Source organism: Pongo pygmaeus, chromosome 8 (genome assembly GCF_028885625.2).
Source record: "Pongo pygmaeus isolate AG05252 chromosome 8, NHGRI_mPonPyg2-v2.0_pri, whole genome shotgun sequence".
Taxonomy (NCBI): Eukaryota; Metazoa; Chordata; class Mammalia; order Primates; family Hominidae; genus Pongo; species Pongo pygmaeus.
Window position 1 is genome coordinate 94520575 of NC_072381.2, and position 16186 is coordinate 94536760.

General features: G+C 41.8%; 1 protein-coding gene across 1 annotated transcript; it reads left to right on the plus strand.

The window, feature by feature from the left end:
* The first annotated feature begins 2721 nt into the window (after positions 1-2721).
* On the plus strand, positions 2722-9990 carry IFIT1B (interferon induced protein with tetratricopeptide repeats 1B). Its single transcript, XM_054503508.2, has 2 exons — positions 2722-2893; positions 8104-9990. Exons 1-2 carry the CDS (start codon positions 2889-2891, stop codon positions 9521-9523), a joined length of 1425 nt encoding a protein of 474 aa, XP_054359483.1. The 5' UTR covers positions 2722-2888; the 3' UTR covers positions 9524-9990.
* The last annotated feature ends 6196 nt before the right edge of the window (positions 9991-16186 follow it).

Sequence of the window (16186 nt, forward strand, 5' to 3'; positions counted from 1 at the left end):
GAAATGTGAACCAACTATCCCAAGATCACACGTCCAGTAAGCAGCAAAGTCCATTAATGACCCCAGGCGGTCTGATTCCAGGTGGCCTTCACTACTGAGCAATATCATCTTGTGTGCACAAAGACAAGTAAAGGTAAAGGGTTTTAATATTTCTCATTATGCCCAAGCTGCAGAGCAAGAAAGGAAACCTCAGAAGAAAACATCCCATTGGCCCCAAATATGGAATAATGGTTGTTCTATGATGGGGCGCTATTGTCTTGTACTCAGAGCACATGGACCCAAAATAAACAAGATGGCAAATATCTGTGAGGAACCCCCTCCATCAGGTGATTCTGTCACCTGACAGGTGTAGAAGGTTTTTTCTAAAGGCCTAGGTTTGCTCAACCCCAGATGAAACAATGTTTGACTAACAATCATTCTTCCCTTTCAGCAAACTTGGTCTTCCACAGCAGGGCTACGTGGGCCTAGTTTCCTTTCCCTCATTCCCCTGAATGGTTCTAACCTCCATTTCTGTGCTGTCATTATGCTTAGAGAATTTTTCTGCCTACTTTTATTATTAGAGTATACTCAAGGAATAAAATGGGGATTCTCATTACTTAAGTAATGTTGAGATTTGGTGGGTTTATGTAAGAATACATGGATCTAAATGATATCTTGTGCTTGTAAGATGTGAAGACGGGCCAGGTGCAGTGGCTTACACCTGTAATCCCAGCACTTTGGGAGGCCAACACAGGTGCATCACCTGAGGTCAGGAGTTCGAAACCAGGATGGCCAACATGGTGAAACCCCGTCTCTACTAAAAATACAAAAAATTAGCTGGGTATGGTAGTGCACACCTGTAGTGCCAGCTACTCAGGAGGCTGAGGCACGAGAATCACTTGAACCTGGGAGGCGGAGGTTGCAGTGAGCAGAGATAGTGCCACTGTACTCCAGCCTGGGCAATACAGCGAGACTCTATCTTAAAAAAAAAAGAAAAAGAAGTCAAGAGGTCCAGCACATTCTTCTAGGAACTTGTCTCATGCGAATGGGGAGATGTGGTCTATCTCAAGTTGCCTAAATCCTTCCTTGAATAGACGTGGAGATGGGTTTTTAATTCACACAGAGAGACAGATTATATACTGTACTCTTTCTTAAGCGTATTCTTTTCCTAAGATATCTGCTCTCATTTCAACTGTGAATGCATAAAATCTTATTTGACGCTCCTTTTCTGGGTAGTCCTTCTTGTCTATGTAATTTTTGGCTTTAGAAAGGTCAGGAGCAGTAACTGGAGCAGTAACTCAGAAGCTCCCTGAAAAGAAAGAGAAGAGCTGCCCCAGACATCTGAGAGCATCATGAACACCTGTGACCATGATAGGTCAAGACAAAATACAAGGCCACTCTGTAATCGGGTCTGAGTGCAGACAAAAATATGAATATTTTCCAACTGGATTCAAAAATAATCAAGCAGCCCCTTAAACTGGCCAATAGGAGTGACTGCTGCTTCCTTTCAAATTACATCTGTCGCCTTGGTCTAGTCTTCTCTTTTTCCAGACACAATTTAAGACACCCAATTATAGAATCATTTCTGCTTCCTGACAGCCTCCCATCCCATGCCCATGACCACACCTTACCACATGGGAGCCTGGGAAATATAGTCTAGTTACAGGCCCAGGACAAAGAAGAAACAGCACAGTCAGGCTACAGTTTCATTTGGTAATTAAGAGAAGACTGTAATGAAGTTAATAACCCTACCTTGAAATGCTCACTCAAAAGGAAATCGCTCTCAGTCTTCGCCCTTTTGCTTATCTTGGTGCACTACCCCTACAAAATCAAGATCCAGAAACTTACAGGATGACATTGTAACAATTCACAAGAGGAATTCAGAATAGCAGCTTTCCAAATTTTCCTTTTTCCCTGCTAATTGTGTGGGCAATTACATCAGCCTTGGTATCATATACATTTTTCATTAAACATGTGAACATTGTTTGATTGACTCTCTTATGGTTGTTGCTTTGTAACAGATAATCTTCAAAATAGTAGAAACAGAAGAAACATAAGGACAACTCAGAAGAACTATGTGAATTTGGATTTAGATTTTTAACCCCCATGACCCCATCACATTCCCTGACTACATTGCATATGTTTCTCTACTGACCAGCTCAAACATTGTTGTTTGAACCACCGATGGTGAACAGTAAAGATCATCAAAACAGTTGAGTAGGCTTCACTATAGCCAGGGTTGGCAGTAATGCAAATGCTGCTGGAGGATGTAACCAGTATGGGACCCTTCTTACAGACCAATATCTCAAAATTGAGGAGTTGTTTTGCCTAACACAGCCCCACAGAAGAAGACCTAATCATCTGCAACCTCATTCTTCCGCAAATTGACAATGACTTTCTACAGTATTCTTTTAGGCACAAACCACTGACCCTGGTCTAAGGAGCTTCCATTGTAGACGTCCCTGCAACCACCTGGCTGGATACATGTGATAGTACCAAGTTTGACAACAGAGTCTGACATGATTCACAAAAATATACGTTCCTGTCTGCCACTGGTTTTTCCACAACACTGAATGTCATCATAAAGTTCAGTTATCCTCTATCTCCTACACCACATTGACCCCAGCAAGGGAATTTGCGTATCAAAACTGCTTCTCACACACCCATCCCCTTAGCTGCCAAAACTCAGCATGTATTTGTAATCAAAGCAGAGACAGCCCTATTTCTCTGTATCATTTTCACCCTGCCAATTCACTGGGCATCGAGGGTGTAAAAAACTGCCTGGATATACCTCCCATATATAAGCACCGTGCTTATCTGAGAAGCCCTGGAACTCTGTGGACAAACATTGAAGGAGCCTCCAAGCCTGAACCAAAGCACTACAGAGCACCTGCTATCTTCATAGCACCATGAGGTAAAGGCTTTCTCTGCTTCACTGACCTTATTTCTGCACACTTTGAATTCTAAAACTTTCCTTAAGGGCCAATTTTTTGACAGGCCTTCTCCTAAGGGAGCTGTCCCACTGGTGGTTCTGACCCTGATAGGCACCCTCAACATGATAACTGAGAAGAGTTTAGTAAGGGGGCTATTTAAGACGATATGGGCAAAGTTTAGGGAAATCAACAGGAAATAGTGCTTGTTGGTTGCAGGGCAGCGGGAAGAGGCGTGTTGGTTTACAACAGTGGTAACATGATAACCCTGGGCCTACAGGAGCAAGAAGAGAGCCAGACCCAAGGAGACTCTAAGCTATAGCTGTAGGGGAGGGGCTTCTCAAGAGGCCTTTGGTGAAAAAAAATCACTGACAACCTCAAGCAGAGCACAGTGGGAGCTTAGGAATTAATTCCACAACCTTCACCTCCTCCTGCAATTTAATATCTGGCTGGTGCTCCCCAGTGGGCCAACTCCAGAAGAAGGTAAAAAATAAAAGAGTTTTGGAGTTAATAAAGTCCATAGAATCAGCTTCCAAGCACAGAGCATGGTGAAGAATGTAGGAAAGTGGATCCAGAGGGGCAAGATGAGAATATATGTAGAGGCAAGTTTCCTAACTCCTGTTACAGAGCTCGCATAGTAAGCGTAGCTGGCTTAATAAAAGCAGCAATGCTCTTAAGGAAATAAACGAGAAAGCAATCTTATTTCCAAAGATGTCATTTCTGTAGCACTTTCTAATAGAGGGACAATTACCCAGGCAACACTTAAAGACTGTTCACCAGAGAACAGAGGCCTGAGCCTAGAGAGGAGACTGGCATGGGGACCAGTCAGGGCAAGAGCATTGAGATCCTTTTAATATACAAAATACTCTTTTAGGCATCCAGGTGAGAAGAAGCAGCTATTTTTCTTTTTATTTGATAGTTTGGTTAAATTCAGGTGGGAAAAAGAAGCTACTTTCAGAGATGGCCGTTTTTCTGTTGTTTGTTTGTTTTTGATAACAAGTCAAATTTTGTGATTACTGTGAAACTATGAAATTGTGATTACTATGAAATTTGCTTTTCACTGAATTAACTGTTCTCAGAGTGTGGTCCCCTGACTAGCAACATCAGCATCACCTGGGAAGGTAGCAGAAATGCAAATTATCAGGCCCTACCCTAAACCTGCTGACTCAGAAACTCTAGGGTGGGGCCCATCAATCTGTGTGTTATAAGTTTTCCAGGTGATCATGTTGCCTGCTAAAATTTGAAAAACCACTATACTAGATGTTAGAAAATAAGAAATTTTGTAGGCATTGTGATATGTTTGTTCCACAAAATATATATTTCTTTTTTTCCTGGTGTAGTTAGAACCGGTGACCTGCGGAAAAGGCTTTCACTCAAAAGTATTCTGACCTGCTAGAGTTCTCCCATCTGATGTTGCAGTCAGTGGGAGAGGAAGAACTTACAGAAAAATGGGCTGCTCTTTTGAGATCCCTTTCTAGCAAACATGTAGACCTGTCTTGAGAAGAAATTATAAGTGAAGGATTGCAAAAAAATTCACCACAAGAGTACCCAAGTCTCTCTTTTTAATATAATGGGCTCCTGGTCATAAGATGTTAGTTGTGGCTGAGCATGGTGGCTCACGCCTGTAATCCCAGCACTTTGGGAGGTCGAGGTGGGCGGATCACGAGGTCAGGAGATCAAGACCATCCTGACTAACAAGGTGAAATCCGGCCTCTACTAAAAAATACAAAAAATTAGCCGGGTGTAGTGGCGGGTGCCTGTAGTCCCAGCTACTCAGGAGGCTGAGGCAGGAGAATGGCGCGAACCTGGGAGGCGGAGCTTGAAGTGAGCCAAGATTGCACCACTGCACTCCAGCCTGGGCAACAGAGTGAGGCTCCGTCTCAAAACAAACAAACAAACAAAAAAAAGGTGTTAGTTGTGTCTGCATCTGTGGAGTTGACAGAAAGCAAGCCTTTCATTCCCTGCTGCCTTGGTAGCTAGTCTATGTGAGAGGTTTTGGAATGGCCTGTGTGTATGTTTCTAGAAGCCACTGACCTGAGGTGGCCTAAGGGGAATCTGGACTATCCCAGACTGAATAATGCCCACATCAAAATACTCCTGATCCCACTGGTTGAGGGACAGAGGAGCAGATTGAGCTCCTCCTTCTATTCATGTTTATTGATCAAGACAGCTGAAGTGGAGCTTAAGTGGACAAGATCCAGGGAAATGCCTGACAAAATATGGTGACGAGTCCCTGTCTGCCACAGGCATACAGGGATTAGGTCACTACGTACATGCACAAACTCGTCTTTTTTTTTTTTTTTTTTTTTTTTCCAGACAGGGCCTCCCTCTGTCACCCAGTCTGGAGTGCAGTGGCATGATCACAGCTCACTGCAGCCTCCACCTCCCTGGGCTCAGGTGATCCTCCCACCTCAGCCCAAGTCACTGGGACTACTGGTGCGCATCGCCAGGCCTGGCTAATTTTTGTATTTTTTGAGAGACACGGTTTCGCTATGTTGCCCATGCTGGTCGTAAACTCCTGGGCTCAAGCAATTCACCTGCCTTGGACTCTCAAAGTGTTGGGATTACAGGCATTAGCCACCACGCTGGGGCCTAATTTGATGATAATATGTATACTACTAATAACGGCACTTTCTGTATGCTCACCAGGTAAAAGGAGGACTTTAAGCTCTCAGCATTTCCATTTTAGAGAGTGAGGACACCTCTAGGGTGATATTCTACTCCGTAGTCTTCCCAGGGCCCAAGTCAAGAAGATACATGTTGATGAACAACCACCTATAAGAAAAAGCAATAATTCTCTTCTGGAACTTGGCAGGGCAGCCTTGTAAGATTGTGTAAGTTGTGCACTTGAAATTCTACAATTTCAGTGAAAGCCAAAATCTAATATACTTTTTTCCACCTATCAATGCATGGCCATGATTAGATCACTCAGAGGAAGACTGATCTCTTTCTACTGCTCACAAATGTGCTGGGTGGGCCAGCAGCTGAGATGCTGAGATTGGGCACATATTTAGAAAGCTTGGAATGGCGTATCTTCAAATATTCCAGCAGCTCTAGAGTAATGGAAGTCTGTGTGGATTATTTTCCCTGGGTAGTTGTCTGTTCTCATCATAGCACAAGCTACACTGGGCATGAGTGGAGGATTTGGGTCAAAAACTCTTCCTGATTCCATCCTCTTTAGGTGTGGTGACTATTTTCAGTGAGCATTCTTAAGCACAATATTGATTTTACTTACTCCTGACCCCACCTCACCCAGCATATGTCCCACACACACGCCCACACACAGGTTTCATTGGGTAATCTTCCTGGGCCACAGCTGGAAGGAAGATTTCTGGGACTCCTCATCTCAGCAGTCAACTATACAGTCCTATCCTAAAGCAAGAACAGACAGTGCCAGGACTCTCACATTCCACAGACTCAAGGATGGAGAAGATGGTTTGGGATTGTGGGCAGGAATGCACTCAAGGAGGGTCTAAGCATAGTAGGGAGTTTTTTAGATGGAGACTCTGAGGGAAAAATGAGGGCTGTATTGGGCTGCCAGCTGTGCTCGAAGCAGCAGTCATAAGCCTGAGTATCCTCTGCCCAACTTTGTGGTGCTATTCATTATCTTGTGAATCCTTTCCTTTCTTCCTTTCTTTCCTTTACTTTCCTTTATTTTCTTTATTATTAATTTTTTGGAGACAGAGTCTGGCTCTGTTGCCCAGCCTGGAGTGCAGTGGCATGATCTCGGCTCACTGCAACCTCCACTTTCCAGATTCAAGTGATTCTTGTGCCTCAGCCTCCAGAGTAGCTGGGACGACACTGGCTAATTTTTTGTATTTTTAGTAGAGATGGGGTTTCACCATGTTGCCCAGGCTAGTTTTGAACTTCTGAGCTCAGGCAATCTGCCTACCTTGGCCTCCCAAAATGCTAGGATTACAGGTGTGAGCCACCACACCTGGCCGTGAACTTTTTCTTTCCCTTTATTTTCAAAAAAGAATGTTTCATCATCCGTTTTTTGTGATTAGATTATGGTTATATTACATTATATTATGGTTATATTGAGTCGGGATTTATATAAAAATTGTTTTTGCTATACATTGCCATATATAGAGTAAAAGAAAATTTCATAATGGTCCTCTCTGGGATCATTCCTTGGGCCTAATGGATAGGAAACATGTCAAGTATAGACTGTAAGGTAATTAGTTGAGAACACAGAGGTAAATATACTTACATAGGATGTGAGGACCACTTTTTCAACTATTAAGGACAAATTTCTTTTTCATCCTTCATGTTCTTATAGGGAGACTAGGACTTCAGTTCCACTTCAGAGGAGAGTAAACTATTGGGGAAAAACACCCTTCTGGTCCCACTGACTTCATATTATTCTCTCTTCCTCATGGGTGGCTGAGAGATTACTATAATTGTTGAGATTTTGATAGCCTGTCCTCCGCTAGGCTTTAGGGTTACTTGATGTCAGGAACACTGACTTACAAAAGTGGGACTTGCCACTTCTTCAAAGAGACACATCTGACCTATGTAATGTTCATTCATGCCTCTCCTTCTGTCCCCATCAGTAACGCTGCCCTTGTGAGGCGGTTCCACCCATTTGGAACCCCTCCATTTAGGATTGGTTGAGTAAGTTCACACAGGCAAAGGAGACAGGAAACCCTACCACATTCTCCAACCTGGCTTGAGCATTCATGAAGTCCAGCATTTGAAACCGTATTTGGCCCTCATGTTTTACTCAGAACACTTCATGGGAGGAGAGAAAACCAAAATGTGTTTACATGTTAAGAACATGAAAAAGATGAGTAAGGAACCCACCTTTCTGTGAACCTTCTATCCACATTTCTTCTGACAGCATTAGTCATGCACTGCAAAGTCGGGAGGAAGCAGAAAGAAGACAGGTTTTGCAGTGTTGAGGGTGGTGCTGAGATTATTTTGATGTTAGCAGAATTAACCTCTTTTGAATTGACTTTTAGACTTCATGTAACCTATCTGTTGGTACTACGAGATGATTAGCATTTCCCCATGGTTTTTATGTCAACCTGTTCTCTGTCCTAATGACATGACTGTAGAACCCAGAGAGGCACCAGATAATGGAGTCAGGGATATTAGGATAGAGAATATTTGACTATTTGAAGTGCTGCCTTCATTTTCAGTGGACAGAATACTTTAACAAAATGTAATTAATTGCTGCCTATTTTTACAGTGAAGAATCTGATGGAAAGCTTATTGAAGATAGCCTGATTCAGCTAAGATGTCACTTTACATGGAAGTTGTTAATTGAAGCCCCTGAAATTCCTGATTTAGAAAACAGGATCTGGGAAGAGATTCAGTTCCTGGACACCAAATATAACGTGGGAATACACAACCTACTAGCCTATGTGAAACACCTGAAAGGCCAGAATGAGGAAGCCCTGGTGAGCTTGAAAAAGGGTGAAGACTTAATCCAGAAAGAACATGCCAACCAAGCAGATATGAGAAGTCTGGTGACCTGGGGCAACTTTGCCTGGGTGTATTACCACATGGGCAGATTGGCAGAAGCCCAGACTTACCTGGACAAAGTGGAGAACACTTGCAAGAAGTTTGCAAATCCTTCCCGCTATAGAATGGAGTGTCCAGAGATGGACTGTGAGGAAGGATGGGCCTTGGTGAAGTGTGGAGGAAAGAATTATGAACGGGCCAAGACCTGCTTTGAAAAGGCTCTGGAAAGGAACCCTGAAAACCCTGAATTCAATACTGGGTACGCAATCACTGTCTATCGCCTGGATAGCTTTAACACAGCATCAGGGAGGAATGAGGCATTTTCTCTGCACGTCCTAAAACGAGCTGTCAGGCTAAATCCAGATGATGTATATATTAGGGTTCTCCTTGCCCTGAAGCTTCAGAATGAAGGACAGGAAGCTGAAGTAGAAAAGTACATTGAAGAAGCTCTGACCAGTATATCTTCACAGACCTATGTCTTTCGATATGCAGCCAAGTTTTATCGAAGAAAAGGGTCTGTGGATAAAGCTCTTGAGCTCTTAAAAATGGCTTTGGAGACAACACCCACTTCTGCCTTCCTGCATCACCAAATGGGGCTTTGCTACAGGGCACAAATGATCCAAATCAAGGAAGCTACAAACTGGCAGCCTAGAGGGCAAGATAGGGAAACTGTGAACAGATTGGTTCAATTGGCTATATGCAAATTTGAAAAGACTATAATGTTAAAGCCAACATTTGAGATGGCCTATGTTGACCTGGCTGAAATGTATGCAGAAATAGGCCACCACAGAAAGGCTGAGGAACATTTTCAGAAAGTCTTACGCATGAAGATCTTTGAAGATCAGCTAAAGCAAGAGATTCATTTCCGCTACGGCTGTTTCCAAGAACATCTTGGGAAATCTGAAGATATAGCAATTACCCATTATTTAAAAGGTTTGAAAATAGAAAAAATGTCCCATTCCAGGGAAAAACTTCTTAACGCTTTAGAGAAATTGGCTAAAAGATGTGTTCACCAGAATGTACGGGTTGTGGAAAGTGTCAGCCTCCTTGGACTTATCCACAAATTGAAAGGAGAAGTAAGTGACGCTTTGCTGTGCTATGAGAGGGCTCTGAGGCTGGCTGCTGACCTGAACCCTATGTTTTAACATAGAGGTCACCATTACCCATTTAATGGTCTTATAACTAAATAGAACAACTATGAAATTGAATAATGCAAACTTAAAGCTGTTGGAACTTTACCTTATTTTGAGCCTTGAGAGGAATGTGGCTGTGTGGAGTGAGTTATGTAGCGTGCAACTGCAACTTCTGCTTTTTCCTATAAATGATCAGGAAAGGCCTTGTGGCACCAGACATAAGACCCCCTGAAAGTATCATCCCTCCTGATGGAATGGTAAAGCAATCTTTCTTGGAATGTAGCAAGTAGTAACCGATCAAATTGCTATAATGTGTGTACTGACCTTATATGGAAAATGCTGCAACCCTGTTTACTGCCTATGTAAGTGAAACCTTAACTTCCCCACTTTGGAATGCTGACTCCAATCATTAGGTGTCTGTGTTTCCTGAGTGGTTACCCTCAAGCTTTCTGCTCAAATAAACTCTATACTTTATCATAGTTTCTGAATTCCATTATTTGAGATTGAGACAACAGTCTTTCCCAATTGCTGCCTTCAAAAATGTATAACCTGATGAAATACAAAATACTTTGGTATCACACATACTCTATTGCCTGGCCACCCCCCTCATTTTTTCCTCTTCAATCCATGTGTCTGCGGCAGGAGCATCTATTCTTCCACAACACATCCCTGCATTCATTGACCAAGGCTTATTAATGCCGTTTTAGGCACCTACATCTGCTGGAACAATAAGAATCATTTTCCTTAAAATTTTGCCTTTGGAATGAGCAGTTTTCATCCTCAGTCTCCCAAACAAAGGAGACCTAAACAGGGAAGGTTTCTATTCCATGTGGCCAGGGTCACTGACCTGCAACAAAACCTAAGAGTAAAATAAATGAGCAAAGACAAGAATCAGAAAGGAGGGAATTTCAGGAGTTCTACAGCATTCTAGCTGGAGTTCTATTTCCCAAGGCCCTACTGTAGCCAGGACCTGCTGGTCAGTGAGCCAAGCCTATAACCTTATAATAAATTCAAATTTTTGTTTACATGTGCCCAGCTGCTGGCAATCACAAGGGATCTATGTGACCCAAACACACTGCTGGACATTTATTCACACCTGAGATCACACCTAAAATCACACATCTAAGATTACACCTAAGAGCTTTGCTAAGATCACAGATTCTTGGAGTGTATTTTATTGGTGATATTCAAAAACATGTATTTTGTGTTTGATTTCAAATAGAAAAATGTAGAACCAACTTACACAGCATTAGAAGGCCTGAAGCAGAGGAAGTGATGGAATAGAAACCTGACCAAGAATTTTTATAATTTTTATTTATTTATTAGAGGCAGGGTCTTGTGATGTTGCTCAGGCTGGAGTTCAGTGGCTATTTACAAGCACAGTCATAGCACGCTGTAGCCTTAAACTCCTGGCCTCAAGAAATCTTCCCTCCTCAGCCACCTGAGTAGCCAAAACCATAAGTGCATGCCACCATATACCACTTCCTACCAAGAATTTAAAAAAAAACTAGGGAGGCATTTACTACTACAGGCCATGGAATTTTAAGATTGACTTATGTTACTTGGATCCTTGAGAGCGGGTATTGACCAATGATGGAGATTTGGGAGTGTGGGGAGGCAGGGGAGTGGAGTCATTTAGATGACACCTGGAAAGCACAGGAGTAACACCTTTTTCAACTTTGTTGATACTAAACAAAGAACACACTTATTCAATTTAACCAGAGGAAACTACTATTGACTTTTCCCTGTAAACAAGGTGTGATACAGGCTCACCTGGCCTCTGAATTCCTTACTTGTAACTGCCACAGAGCTTCTTGTAGGGGAGATTTGCCTCCACTCATGGAATTAATCTAAATGAGACATCTGAGGACATATCTCTACTAATTAGAAAACAAAGAGACAATGTTCTTCTAATTGGACAACTCTAAGCTTTTGGTTTGGCTCAGTTCTGTAATTGTTAGTAAACTGACAGCTATTTGCTCCTTAACTACTGGTTACTCTTGGCAAAGAGAAGTAACAAGAGATTTACAGTCCTCTTGGCTGAATTCATCACAAATGAAATAAAATTACTCAGCTAGTTAGTAAGTTGTCAGGAAATTAGGTTTTATTGAATCAAATTCACTCATTAATTAATATTGAAACCTTCCCACCACTCCAGGTACTGGAACCAAAACCTTTTGCAACTGCATCTACTTAATAGAGTTTATGAGTCTGTGGGTATATGAGTGTGTGTGTGTGTGTGTGTGTGTGAGAGAGAGAGAGAGAGTGTGTGTGTGTTTGTGTGTGTGTGTGTGTATGTGTTTGGATGAGCACCAAGTAAGTCTTAAAACTATTTTAGGCTGGGCGCCTTGGCTCACGCCTGTAATCCCAGCACTTTGGGAGGCCGAGGTGGGCGGATCACCAGGTCAGGAGATCGAGACCATCCTGGCTAACATAGTGAAACCCCGCCTCTACTAAAAATACAAAAAATTAGCCGGGCATGGTGGCGGGCACCTGTAGTCTCAGCTACTAGGGAGGCTGAGGCAGGACAATGGCGTGAACCCAGGAGGTGGAGCTTGCACTGAGCCAAGATCGTGCCACTATACTCCAGTCTGGGCGACAGAGCAAGACTCCATCTCAAAAAAAAAAAAAAAAAAAATCTATTTTATCAACATCAATTCACCATACCCTGGGAACGTAAGAGGGAATCAATAAACAATTATGGATTCGTTGGCTGAATATCATCTAAAGTGCTGCTTTTATCAGTGGCTTCTACATGCAATATGGGCCAGCGAAGAAGAGAGAAAAAATTGGAGGGTACATAAAACTTATATCTACCTGCTTGTATTAAAATGAAAACAGTGGATGGATAAATGAAATTTTGTAATGGTTACCAATAAGAAAGAGAGGAAAAAGGAAAGGGACAGCAACAGGAGCCAGACTTCTTTGTATTTGTTTTTGCAACCATGTCAATATTTTGCCTAATTATAAAACCAAATTTATATTTAGAAAAGCAATCCACGTATGTATGCTAAATGTTTTATCAATTAATTGTACTGAAGGCCCTTTTATGCAAAAGAAAATATAAAATAAATGGATGGGTGGATAGAGAAATGAGTGGATGAATAGATTTGTAATAAGGTAAATATAGTAAAATGTTAACTGTAGAATCTAGTTATACAAGTGTTCATTGTAAAATACTCGCAACTTTTCTCTCTGCTTGACCATGTATAATAATAAAATGTTTGGATAAAAAGGGCAAATAGCAGTATCTAAAAAGTACAGCAAACTGAGACAAATGATCCAAAATATGTAGGGAATGGTGGATAAAATCACATAGGAAGGAAGGATTCCAAGTGATTTTTAAATGCGCTGTAATTTGACTCCACATTTTTAATAGAATATAGCTTATAGACAAAACTAACACGGAAAAAAATTCTTTTTTTTTTTTTTTTTTTTTTTTTCGAGACAGCGTCTTGCTCTGTCGCCCAGGCTAGAGTGCAGTGGCATGATCACAGCTCACTGCAATCTCCGCCTCCTGGGTTCAAGTGATTCTCCTGCCTCTGCCTCCGGAGTAGCTGGGATTACAGGTGGGTGCCACCACACCCAGCTAATTTTTGTATTTTTAGTAGAGACAGGGTTTCGCCATGTTGGCCAGCCTGGTCTCGAACCCCTGACCTCAGGTAATCCGCCCATCTTGGCCTCCCACAGTGCTGGGATTACAGGTGTGAGTCACCGCACCTGGCCGAGAAAAATTCTTAAACTCTACTTAGCACCATTCTGGAGGTGTTTTGTTAATTTTGTTATTCAGAGACGGTTGTTGGTGTATTATATAATAGATCACATGAATAATTAAGTTAGTATCACTTAGAAAAGGAATGTTTAGTTTGGGAGGAAAAATACGTATGTAAGATTTTTTATGTTAAGTAAAAACATCCAGTGTACCTGAGTTTGTAAGATTCATGTCATATTTTATCTTCAAAATATATACACAGTATCCATGTCATTTTCCTGGTTTTAATATTGTACTACAGTTATATAAGATGTCACTATTTGGGGAATTTGGATGAAAAGTACACAGGATCTTTTCTGAAATTTCTTGTGTCTATAGTTGTTTCAAAATATGCCTGAAATGTTAAAAAAAAAAATGAGCTGATAAAAATTCTAGTAGTACTTGAATAGGTTGCAGTAAACCAAACTGTGGGTCAAGGCGGGCTGAGTGGTATCATGGGCTGAGAGGTCTCTTGAAGTTTCATGAGAAGATATGTAAGTCATCAAATCATTTACAACGAAGAATTTCTGGAGTCCAAGTCCTCTCTCCATGGATGCGACTGGAAGTAGTTTAGGAAAAATCTCAGAAGCCAAGAAAATAGTTTTCATACAGTGGTCAGAACACTGAGAATTACATTCCTCAGAAAATAGGCCATAGCTAAAAATATCTTTGTGATTGAATACATTCGAAAGAGTATATAACATGTAATTAGCAGAGATATTCCAATTGTTAAATGTTAAATTATAAATTAAAAAGAGAAATATCTAGAAACCTGACTTTTATAATTAAATGAAAAATCTGAGGAAAATCAAAGATGCAGGAAAATGGAAATGGATTGATTGCTTCAGTTAAGCCTTTGGTTTTTATGATTCTAGCATGAAAGCATCTTGTGTGTCTTTCATGTCACTACAATGCCTTCATTTAACTTGATTACCAAAAAACAAGTACAGTAGCAACTTCTGCAGTACAAACTGATGGAAAGGACTGCTGAGGAGACAGAGAAGCCCAAGGAAGTAGTACCACCTAGGGGCTGAATTTGTTTCTAACAAGAAATCAGCTTTTCATTAGGTAACCAGGTCACTAGATCCTATTCTACCTGGCCATTAGCAAGCTGATAAGAGATTTTAGACTACAAGAGATGACCTTGGAAAAGATAGGGGAAACTTCTATGGAGCCCATTCCTTAATAAGTTGTGATTGGATATTTGAGATCCTTCAGCAGAAATGGCTTAGCATTTGTCTATATTATAATTTTAAAAAAATACACTCAGAATAACATTCTTTTTCCATATCATCCTGTGAATGAAGAGGAGACTGAGGAATTCATTACCCATTGTGTAGGTGAGGAAACAAGGCATTGAGTACTAAAATACTGAATCTGGGCCTCACAGAACAGGAAGTGGGTCCAGGGATTGAGTCCCATATCTCTCAGTCAGAGAATTTCAGACATACAATAGACATTAGGGATAATTGAGGCCCTGGTTCCCAGTGCAGGGCACAGGTCTACATCAAAATCACCTGAAGATTTCTTTCTTTCTTTTTTTTTTGAGATGGAGTTTCGCTCTTGTTGCCCAGACTGGAGTGCAATGAAATGGCACAATCTTGGCTCACCACAACCTCCACCTCCCGGGTTCGAGCGATTCTCCTGCCTCAGCCTCCCGAGTAGCTGGGATTACAGGCATGTGCCACCACACCCGGCTAATTATGTATTTTTAGTAGAGATGGGGTTTCTCCATGTTAGTCAGGCTGGTCTCGAACTCCCAACCTCAGGTGATCCGCCCGTCTTGGCCTCCCAAAATGCTGGGATTACAGGCGTGAGCCACTGTGCCCAGGCTGAAGGTTTCTTTTTAATACTGAGCCAGGGGCCTGTACCTAAGGATATGTTCAATTGTTCTGGAATGGGCGTAGTTAGCATTATTTTTGAGATTTACCTGGCTGATTCTAATGTGCAGTGAGGGTTGAGATCTGCCAACCTATTCCAAATGACTTATCAGCTGAGGAAATTGAGATTCATAGAGGTGAAGCAGTTTATCATAACTGGTCAGTCCCTTGCAGAACCCAGCTTAGATTCCTGGGAATGAACTCACAACCTAGTGCTGAAATTTCATTTTCTAAATGTTTGATCCTCTCTGGTTCCCATTTTCTATCTGTAAACACACACACGCGTGCGTGCGATTGGCTTTTCTTTCCTTAATGCTGTTCCATCCTGTGTCCCTCATGGGTTTGTTTATCCCAAAGAGACACTAAGCAAGATTCTGAATACCTAATCAGCCTGGGCCATAGCCCCGTAGAACCAAGACTGCTGCCAAATTCACAGCAATGGCAAGATAAACATTTTGTTCATATCTCTGCATGCTATCTAGTGCATTGGCAAATTGAAAACCCATTTTTTCCCATAAGAATTCCAAAGACATCTTGCTCCCCAAAAGGAGATGTTTTCTAATTCATCTATTTCAGCATTTGCTTATGGCCTGATCATGTATCTGAGTGCATGACAAAACCTGTCCTATTAATTCAGAAATTCTTATTTGTGTAGAACTTTCTAACTAGTTGTTGAACTCTCTATGGAAGCTTACAGAATTGGGGAGAGCTGACATGGGAGATGAGTCTGGCAGGGAGTTGAGCAGAAACTGTTTAGATCTGGCAGTGTGCCCAGTTAAGTGTTTCCAAAAGGAAAATACTTTTGCACCTGCTCCTCTTCTGCTTCTTATTTTAAAAGACAAAGTAGGCAGCTTTTTTTAAAGGAAGCATTGTTTTTATATATTGTTGTTGTTGTTATGATTATTTGAGACAGGGGCTCACTCTGTTGCCCAGGCTGGAGTGCAGTGGTGTGACCATGGCTCACAGAGCCTCTACCTCCTGGGCTCAAGTGAGCCTCCCACCTCAGCCTCCTGAGTAGCTGAGACCACAGACACACACCTCCAC